Below are 9,362 nucleotides of genomic sequence, written 5' to 3'. Positions count from 1 at the left end.
TCTTAATGGTCTCTTTTGATGAGCAGATGTTCTTAATTTTGATGAAGACCAATCTTTTATTTTGTGGTTAGTACTTTAAAAATTTTTTTTTAATTTTATTTATTTTTGGCTGCGTTGGGTCTTCATTGCTGTGTGCAGGCTTTCTCTAGTTGAGGTGAGTGGGGGCTACTCTTCCGTTGTGGTGCGAGGACTTCTCATTGTGGTGGCTTCTCTTGTTGCGGAGCACGGACTCTAGGTATGTGGGCTTCAGTAGTTGTGGCACATGGGCTCAGTAGTTGTGGCACATGGGTTCAGTAATTGTGGCTTGCGGGCTCTCGAGCGCAGGATCAGTAGTTGTGGTGCACGCACGTAGTTGCTCCGAGGCACGTGTGATCTTCCCGCACCAGGGTTCGAACACATGTCCCCTGCATTGGCAGGCAGATTCTTAACCACTGTGCCACCAGGGAAGCCCTGTGTTTAGTACTTTTTAAAGTACCTGTTTAGACGACTTTGTTTACACCAGAGACATTAAGGCATTCTCCTGTGTTTTCTTCTAGCAGCTTTATTGTTTTACCTTTCAATATTTAGGTCTACAATCCGTCTCAAATGAGTGCTTGAGTACGGTATGTGGTAGGAGGGTCTGCATATTTTATGGAAAAGACCATTCTTTCCTCAATGATTTTCTTTTCTTTCTTTTTTATTTTTTTTGGATTAAAAAAAATTTCTTTTCAGTCCAAGGTTTTTTTGTTTTGTTTTGTTTTAAATTGAAGTATAGTTGATCTACTTTCCTCAGTGACTTTCAATGCATTCTTGACTCCGTGGCTAGAATTAACAAACTTGATCACACCATTCTGTATTTTCAATGGTGGCATGTTGCTCTTGGTACAAGGATCAGTCTCTTCCCTAATGTACCTTTTTTTTTAAGATTGTTTTCTTGGGGGGGTTTTTTGACCATTTTTAAAGTCTTTATTGAATTTGTTACAATACTGCTTCTTTTTTTTTTTTTTTTTTTTGGTTTTTTGGTCAGGAGGCATGTGGGACCTTAGCTCCCCCACCAGGGATGGAACCAGCACCCCCTTGCACTGGAAGGTGAAGCCTTAGTCATTGGACCACCAGGGAAGTCCCTTAACACCCAGCCTAATCCGGACACCTCCTGTTTCTCAAGCCAAATCTTGTGTCATGTGTACCGTCCCACTCCAAACTCAGACACACACCATAGAGTTCTTTGGCCAGGTCACACTGTCATCCGTGCACCTTGGACATACAGAACGCTTCCGTTCCTGAGGTCGGTTACCTGCTACTCAAACTTCAGGCCTCATCTCGTCCAGGAAGCCTTCCGGGCTGCACAGTCCCTGTCCCTTAGGTCTAGGTTAAGCGACCTCATTACGTGCTTTCATTGAACCCCGGCTTTGTAATTGTGTTTACCTTTCCCACTGTAACTTCGCTGAAGGAAAGGAGGAGGCCTGTTTAGCTCACATGGAAGGCACTCCCTAAATATTACTGAATGAATGAATACGTGTAAAATAGAATCCTCCCCAGAGACCCAAAACGCGTGGGCCTTGGAGAAACAACGGGGTTTCCAGTCTCAGATCTAACACTTAGCAAATAAGTTAATATTTCTGAGCCTCAGTTCTCAAATTCATAAAATAGGAATGCAACATTCCCTACAAAGCATTGCTACAAGCACTAAATAAGAACGCACGTATCTGGCACAATGATTGGCACGCGGCCGGCCCTTTTAATATTAATAAAAAGATGGGGGCGGGGGGCACGGAACGCCTACTCTTTACAACGCGCTTGCGCGGCCCCTGACCCTCCCGCAAGGCCAGCCCATCGCGCCCCCGCGCGTCCCCACGCGTGCGCGTATTCGACCGGAACCCGGGGCCAGGCCGGAGGTGAAGGGGCGGACCTCCGCAGTACGCCTGCGCCATGGGAGGCCGTGCGCCGAGGAGGCGGGGCTGCGCAGGCGCGCCTGGCAGCCCGGCTCTGGAGCATAAACAAGAGCGGGGTCGGGATGAGGCGGCGGTTGATATCCGAGTGGCGAGTGGCGGCGAGCGGGGCCCGGCGCCGACCCTGAGCTCACCCCGACCTGCCCTCCCGCGCGCGAGCCCCGGGCCGGGCCCACCCGCCGCGCGCCCACCATGAACCTGGCGAGTCAGAGTGGCGAGGCTGGCGCCAGCCAGCTGCTCTTCGCCAACTTCAACCAGGACGTCACGTAAGGACGGGCGTGGGCCGGGGTCGGAGCCGGGGGCCGCGGGGCGGGGGCCGGAGCTTGGGGGCCTGGGGCCGGGGAGGGCGGAGGCATCCTCGGGGCGGGCCCGGCGCGTGCAGGGAGGGAGGGGCGCCCTCCCTGGGGACCCTCCAGGCTCTGCCCTGGAGCTGCGATCTCTGAGCCGGGAAAGCGATGGAGGTAGGGGAGGTATTTTACCCACCACGGGAAGGCTTTGTCTTTCCGGACCTCATTTCTCACAAAGTTGGGGCAGAACTTTGTGGCCTGACCTGTTGTCTCGGCCGCCTCTGGAGCGGTGGGGGTGGGTTTCTCCCCTATAACCCGCCTCCCTCCCGTTCCTCAGCTCTCTTGCTCCAGTCTTTTCTCTCTTCAGGCCTTTCTCCTCATCTCCTCGTCATCTTAGGGTCCCTTTGATTTCCTTTTCTTCCCGTCTCGCTGTTCTTTTTGACAGGTAACTTTGATGTCCTCCTCGAGCAAGAAACAAACTTAGCAGTAAACGTGGTCTCTGACCTGGGGAGAAACTGAGCCAAGGGGGATGTGACAGAGAAACCCCCCCGAGAGGTCTCGGTGCTTCGGGGGCATGGGCCATCCTTATAGGGGAGGAGAGGCCCATGATGCCAGCCCTTAGATTTGGAACGCTGTTTGTCCCAACCCATATGGGTTTAGTGAACGTTTATATGAACCTTTATATGAACGTGTGAGGATAGTTACTAGATGAGGTTTCTGGAGAAGGAAGGATAATTTGTGGGACTGGAAGGGAGGAAAGCCATCTTGGGAAGTGAGTAAGAGGAAGTGATGTAAGAGGGGTGGAGGAGTGGGTCATTGGCTTCGTACCAAGTAGTAGGTTGAGTTGTTCCTGGCTGAATGGAATCAGCAAAGTAGAACATGAGATCTTTTAAAAAATTAAAAGTCAGTTGTAAAATGGCAAGCCACCAAGTCAGTGGCGTGCAGTGGGTGCTTGATAGCACCTTCCAAAGTTGGGGAAGTAGTGCAGACAGCCCCACAGTGGGCCTCTGCTGGGACTTGGAAGGGAGCAGATCACCTCCTCCAACTACAGGGAGAGGAAACCGAAGTTGAGGAAGGTTCAGAGCAGAGCCGGGATCTTACCCTCAGCTGACAGTGGAGTGGGGGCAGCTCTCCTGAATTGTCTTCCAGTGTCTTTTCCAATCTGCCACGCTGTTGTTTCTACCTCCAGAGTAGGATCTGGAGGACAGTGAATGTAGAAAGCAGACCGTAGCAATCTTTAAAGGTGAAAACTACCGAATACTAGCGTTCTGTATGACCGAAAGCCAGTCCAACAAAAACAATTTGGACCACCTGTTGCAGGAGGTTATAACTGAGATGAACTATGTTTTACTAATCCAAGTAGGCAAGAGGACATTTGCAAACCGACTGTGATTCCGTTTTTAAGCCCTTAGTATTTTGAGACCAGTGAGAATGGTAGCTTTATGGCTTTTTATGTCTTGTATAAATTAGAGAATTTCTGAAACATTTTCTACCATTCTTTAAGTTTTTCATTGCTCATCATTTATATTGAAAGGAAATCAAATATGAGAAAACATTCTCTTTTGCTCTTATTTTAAATGGCATTCAAATACCACTTTCCCTATATAATAGAAGAATGTCACTCTGGCCTGAAATAAGGTCTTTTTGTACTTGGAAATCGTGCTTTCCCACTCCTCCGTGAGTCCTGAAGTTATTAGTTCAAGACAAGATTTGTGTGTCATAATTTTGTCTTGCTAAAGAGACCTTGATATAGTATGAGCATAAATTGTAAGGAATAGTAAGTTAGGATTATACTAAAAGTTTATTGATTAAAGTGACTAATTTGTTTTAAATCTACACCTGAAAGAAATACAGAAGTTCTGGGGAGAGGCTTGACAGTTCACTCCTTTCCCTCCCTTGTCCATCTTCAGCATTTACTTTGATAGAGGAACACAGTTTTTCACAAGGCAAAGAATATTGGATCCACATTCACAGTATTCAGTGAGAAAATCTGGAAGCCGTTTCACTTAATAGAATATATATTCTACATTATACAGTAATGCTTGAACAACAGTGTTCCTTTCATAACAAACTATATCTGTCCTGTCTTTCTGTTTTTCCTGGTAATATGGTTTCAAATACTGTAGTATTTTTTTTCTGTGATTCTTATTCTAAAAGTGTGAATGTTTTATTTGGGGTTTTTTTGTTTTGTTTTGTTTTTACCGTTTGTTTTTGTTTGTTTGTTTTTTTAACTAGAATTGGGAAAAAGGCATCAAGAAAAGCTGGTCCCCGTCGTCTCCTTCCTGGCTGGTTAGTTCCAATCCTGGTTTCTGAAAGTAACACTTTGGAAGGCTTATCTTGAGGAATTTTTGGTTTTTTGATATCGAAGTTAAGAAACTAATGGAAGTGCAGAGTATCACTTGGACCTTCAACGGAAATATCAGGGACTTAAGTACTTGGAGGGGACCCCACTCAGCTTGTGGAAGTCATTGATTGGGCAATGTCTACATCATATAGAAACTACATTTCTAAAAGAAGTAGAATATAAGGTCAGGGACTTGACTTATGAAGTCTTCTGTTTGTAACATTGATGTTGTTAGTGTCTAAAAGTTATGGGCATAGAGACAGTAAGGCATTGGTCTGAACTGATTGCTTTCTTGCACCGGGTTTCTTCTAAGGTTACAGCAACTGTCCTGGAAGGTCACTTCTCTCCTTTTCCCTCATCAGTAAATCGAGGGGCTTGGAAGTAAGGATTCTTCCACCTTAAAGTTCTAGGTTGTTCTGCCTGCCGTGTGGAGGATGTGTTTTGAGGAAGCAGGGCAGTCACTGGGGAGGGTATTGTCCAGCGGCAGTGGCCAGTAGAAAGGAGACTGGTGAGCCATCAGGATTTGGTGTGACCCATGGGACATGCATGATGCACTTAAGGGAGAAGTTAAGGTTACTCCCAAGTCTCCAGCCTAGATTCTAGATGCGCAGTGACAGCACATTATGGGAGGAAGATCAGAGGGGGATTCAGTTTAGGGAGAAAGATGAACTCTGCTTTGGATATTACTGAGTTTTAAAGGCCTTAGGGATGTCCAGGTGGAGGTCTGGGATGGCCATGAGCTTACTGAGTGGGGCCCCAGGGCCGGCCGGGTCTCAGCAGCAGTTCAGGTGGCTTCCTTTTTATGGGTGCAACTGTTTCCACTTCACCCTATCCTCGAGTATGGCTCTTTGATGAAGATAATGAAAAGGGAGAACATTAATGGGCTGATCATGGGTAAGAGGGTAAAAAAGAGGGAGTTAAGAAAATGATTTTTTTTCCTGTTAAAATGTTTTTAACATTTATAAAATTTTCTTAAAATTTTTTTTTTGTTTTTTAATGGAAATCACTGTCTTTTAGATACTGAGCACTCAAGTTTAAATTCAGTGACAGAGACTTGCAGTTAAAGATGGTGGATTAGACACAAGCATTTATTTTGGCTCCCTCTCAGAACCCTAATAAAATGTCAGTCAATGAAATATCAAAAAGATACTTAAAAAGGCTTAAACCCATAGAACGAGGAGACACTGGCAACAAAATTTTGGAAGCCAGCAAGTGGTAAAGGAAAGTGGATCCTCCATTGCTAGTGGGGAAAGCAGAGAACCAACCTACTTGAAACCACGATTCCCCCAAAGGCTCAGGATGGCCGGTCTCGGGAGCTCTGCAGTGGAGCAAAGTCGCATGTGGCGAAGATCAAGAGGACTGGCCCAGAGTATGTTTCAGAAGCAGTCACTGTTCCTACCTGGTGCAGGACTTGGGCCTTGTCTCCAGAGGGTACAGCAGGGTCTCTGGATTTTGACACCACGCACTGTTGAAGGCAGGGGTATGGTAGTGAAGTGGGGGATTAAGTAAATATATGCTTTTTTCTGTTATTGCTGGGTTTTCCCTTTGTCAATAAAAGATCTCATTACCTTAAAAAACAAAAAAACAAACCTTACCATATAAACACTTAATGGGGAGCGAGATTATTTATTAGGGGAATCTCATGCTTATGTGTTACCGTACTTCTCCCACTAATATATCATATGGTCACGCAAGTCATGAGATGTTATCAAAAGCAGAATCTCCAAAGAGGGGTGTGTGAACCTGACCGTTGATATTCGAGATGTAAATATCAAACCTATTTGTATTTCATATCATCCTTTAAAAATGTCTGCCTTTATTGATAAAGTATATGCTTACACTATACCACATGTACATATCAAAAAATACTTGGTGTATTTTTGCTTACATTTCCTACTGATTGGGGTGCGCAGGTAGGAAGCCATGTGATTAAAACTCTAGCAAAAGTATTTAATATCCTAAATCAGTTTCTGGATATCTGGAAGAACATCAGAGAGCTAATATTTGATCAGTTTTAACAAATTCTGCCCGTTTGGAGCACAGCCAAAATCCTGGGTGTATCAAAATCCAGGTCCTCATTAATTAATTCAACTCATTAATTTTGCCTGTAGAAAAAGCCCTCTCTAAGCTTATTTTATATATAAAACTAATAAGCTTGGTTTCCAAGTCAACAAATTTGAAAGCGGGAGGGGCTGCTAATGCTAGCAGGATGCTTGGGGAGCCGTGACAGCTGTCAGCAAAACAGAAGGTAGAGGGTATTTTATAGCCCAGCACGGCAGACTGCTGCTTGACGTAGGCGCACAGCACCCTCAGCTCCTTGTTAGGGTCTGAGAGCGCCGCTTGGTTATGATAGTAAAGTTGTTTCACGACGTGAGTCCAGTCACATAGTGAGGATTTGCCGTCCCATACGGAAAACTGTATGAGGGCGACTTTTATTTAAATCAGAAATGGTGGGATATAAGGTTTTGGTGCTTAAAATAGCAACCCTTAGTTATCTGGAAAACATTTTCCTGAACATCAATTTTCCAGAAGTTATGAATTGTTGAGATTTTGTTTTATTTTTAGCTTTCTTGGATATTCTTGTGTTTTTGTTGGCTTCTTATTGCTTTTCAAAAAATTTACAGGTAACAATGCCTAATTACTTCACTGATGTGATTAATTCAATATAGTGAAGCATTTTTTTAGAGAAAAATTATATAAACTGGTAGGAGTTCCATTTCTGTTTATACTTCTAGGATGAACCAATTGCAATTTCAGTGTTTAGTAGTGCTTATAGCAGCTCTGTTCTTGGAATGTATTTCTTCTACGTAAGTGTGAAAGAGGTTGGAAAGCTCAAGCTTCTAATAGATGAAATGGTCATTAAAATAGCCCTAATTTTTTACCTTGGCGTACACGTACTCATCATATGAAATGTCAGTCTTCATTATTTCTAGGCTTCTGGTTTACCTTCTGTTTCCACTTGTTCTCCCAGACATTAAATACCAGAATGATCCCAGGATCTGATTCTTTGCACGTCCCACCACTTCTTGCTTTACTCTCTATCCTCTCTGTTTCTGAAAGCCGTGCTTGCTTCTTTTTACTCCCCACCTTGGTCAGTTACGTTCTGGACAGTAGTAATCTTCTATGAGGAAACACTTCATTTAGCGTCACAGCTCTCCTGTGCTAGGGATCTGGAGAGCTCAGAGTTCCCTCCAAGCCTCTTAGCAAAAGCAGCAGTGTTGGGTGATGAATATGGAATCTTACACACAAGGCCAACTATGTTATGTAGTCTTGCCATTCCAGGCTCTGAGTTAGCTCTTTAGTCTGTTTGATTTCCATCCTACTGCTGAGCCATAGCATAACGTAAGTGACTGAGCTGCATTTGTTATGGCCTTACTGCAGTGCACAAAGACGCCATCATCCACCAAAGGTGTAAATATCTTTGTTTAATATTTACAATGTTATCCTAACTTTTGGACTCTCCCGTACACCAGGCATGTATATATCAGATCACCTGAGAAACCGCACTGTGTTTTGAGGGGATCATTAATTTAGGGCTGATTACTTTTATTTGTATGTCAAACTTTAAAGTTTTTTCAATAAGAACATTGTCTATCTTTATTTTATTGACATTCACCTTTTCCTGGCTGTGAGGTGCGGCATCTTCCACGCCACTCTCTTTTCTGCTCTGCCACCGCTCACCTGGTACAAACTACGTGAACTTATTTGTGCTAATTATGGGTAGAGATGATGGTGACTGTTTGGTAACATGGAGCTAGTTTGTGCGTTATCACTGCCTACACGTATCAGCTCTTATTTCTGAATTTGGCTTTTTTGCAGGTCTCTAGCTGTTGGTAGTAAATCCGGTTATAAATTTTTCTCCCTTTCTTCTGTGGATAAACTGGAACAGATCTATGAATGCAGTAAGTGTTTGCTTTATTTTTCCCCCTTCTTAAAATAGACAAGTTATACTTGAATTAGGTTGCATTCTTAAATTCACACATTATGGTTAAAATCCAAATACCCCTTGACTAATAATCTTCTTTCACCTTAGTCTTACCGAGAGGTGATGGCTATGACTGAACGATTATGTGTTCTCCCAGATCTTTTTCTGTGCATTTGCATACTTATAAATGTACATGTGGAAATACTTTATGGGTTGCCATTTCCAATACATGATACCATACTATATGCATTATTCTATAATTTCTCCCCTTTTTTAATGCCATTTAAACCACTTAGATTTCTGTCATAGAGGGCTTCCAGAATTTGAAAAGTTTACATCCCCCTAGGAGTGATTTATTTTCTCCATTTGGCATTTTATGGTGTTTGAGTGGCTGTGTGTCAGATACCTGTGGGGTTGCAGGAGGGCCGTGAGCTTCGATACCTTGCTAAGTCACCTACTGTGACTTTACATAGATCGCTTCATGGACCTCAGTTTCTTTGTTTTTCGTGTGTGTGTGTGTGTGTGTGTGAGAGAGAGCGAGCGAGAGTACTTGCTGAATAAATAGTAAGTAGTAGGTACAGACCCTCCCGCAGTGAGAATGGGATGGAAAGCTTTGACTCTCTGCACATACATCTTTTTTTTTCATTGCTGTAGTTGTAAGAAGCAGTACAGATCCCTGTACCCTTCTCCCAGTTTCCCCCAGTGGTAACGTTTCGCGGAAGTGCAGTACAGTATCACAGCCGGGAAGGCTACGTGGATGTAGTCCACCTGTGTGTGTGAAGTTCTGTACAGTCCGAACACCCATCTAGCTTCCCACGTCCACCACAGTGAAGACACTGGGCCGTCTGACACCGCAGGGTCCTTCCTGTTGCCCTTGT

The 9,362-nt window shown here is 44.1% G+C and overlaps 1 protein-coding gene across 2 annotated transcripts in view; it reads left to right on the top strand.

Moving 5' to 3' along the window:
• Positions 1-1,929: 1,929 nt before the first annotated feature.
• Positions 1,930-9,362, top strand: part of WIPI2 (WD repeat domain, phosphoinositide interacting 2) — a 30,280-nt gene continuing 22,847 nt past the window's right edge. Inside the window, exons 1-3 of one of the 2 annotated variants that reach the window (XM_082430005.1) lie at positions 1,930-2,194; positions 4,451-4,504; positions 8,379-8,461. In XM_082430005.1, coding sequence (XP_082286131.1) covers positions 2,121-2,194; positions 4,451-4,504; positions 8,379-8,461 — 211 coding nt within the window. In that variant the 5' untranslated portion in view covers positions 1,930-2,120. The remainder of the gene's footprint in view (positions 2,195-4,450; positions 4,505-8,378; positions 8,462-9,362) is intronic. The other variant, XM_082430006.1, reaches the window with a different exon arrangement.

This window comes from Balaenoptera physalus (assembly GCF_965194825.1).
Source record: "Balaenoptera physalus genome assembly, chromosome: 16".
Classification (NCBI taxonomy): Eukaryota; Metazoa; Chordata; class Mammalia; order Artiodactyla; family Balaenopteridae; genus Balaenoptera; species Balaenoptera physalus.
The sequence above is the reverse complement of the archived record's forward strand: the minus strand, read 5'-3'. Positions and strand labels throughout refer to the sequence as shown.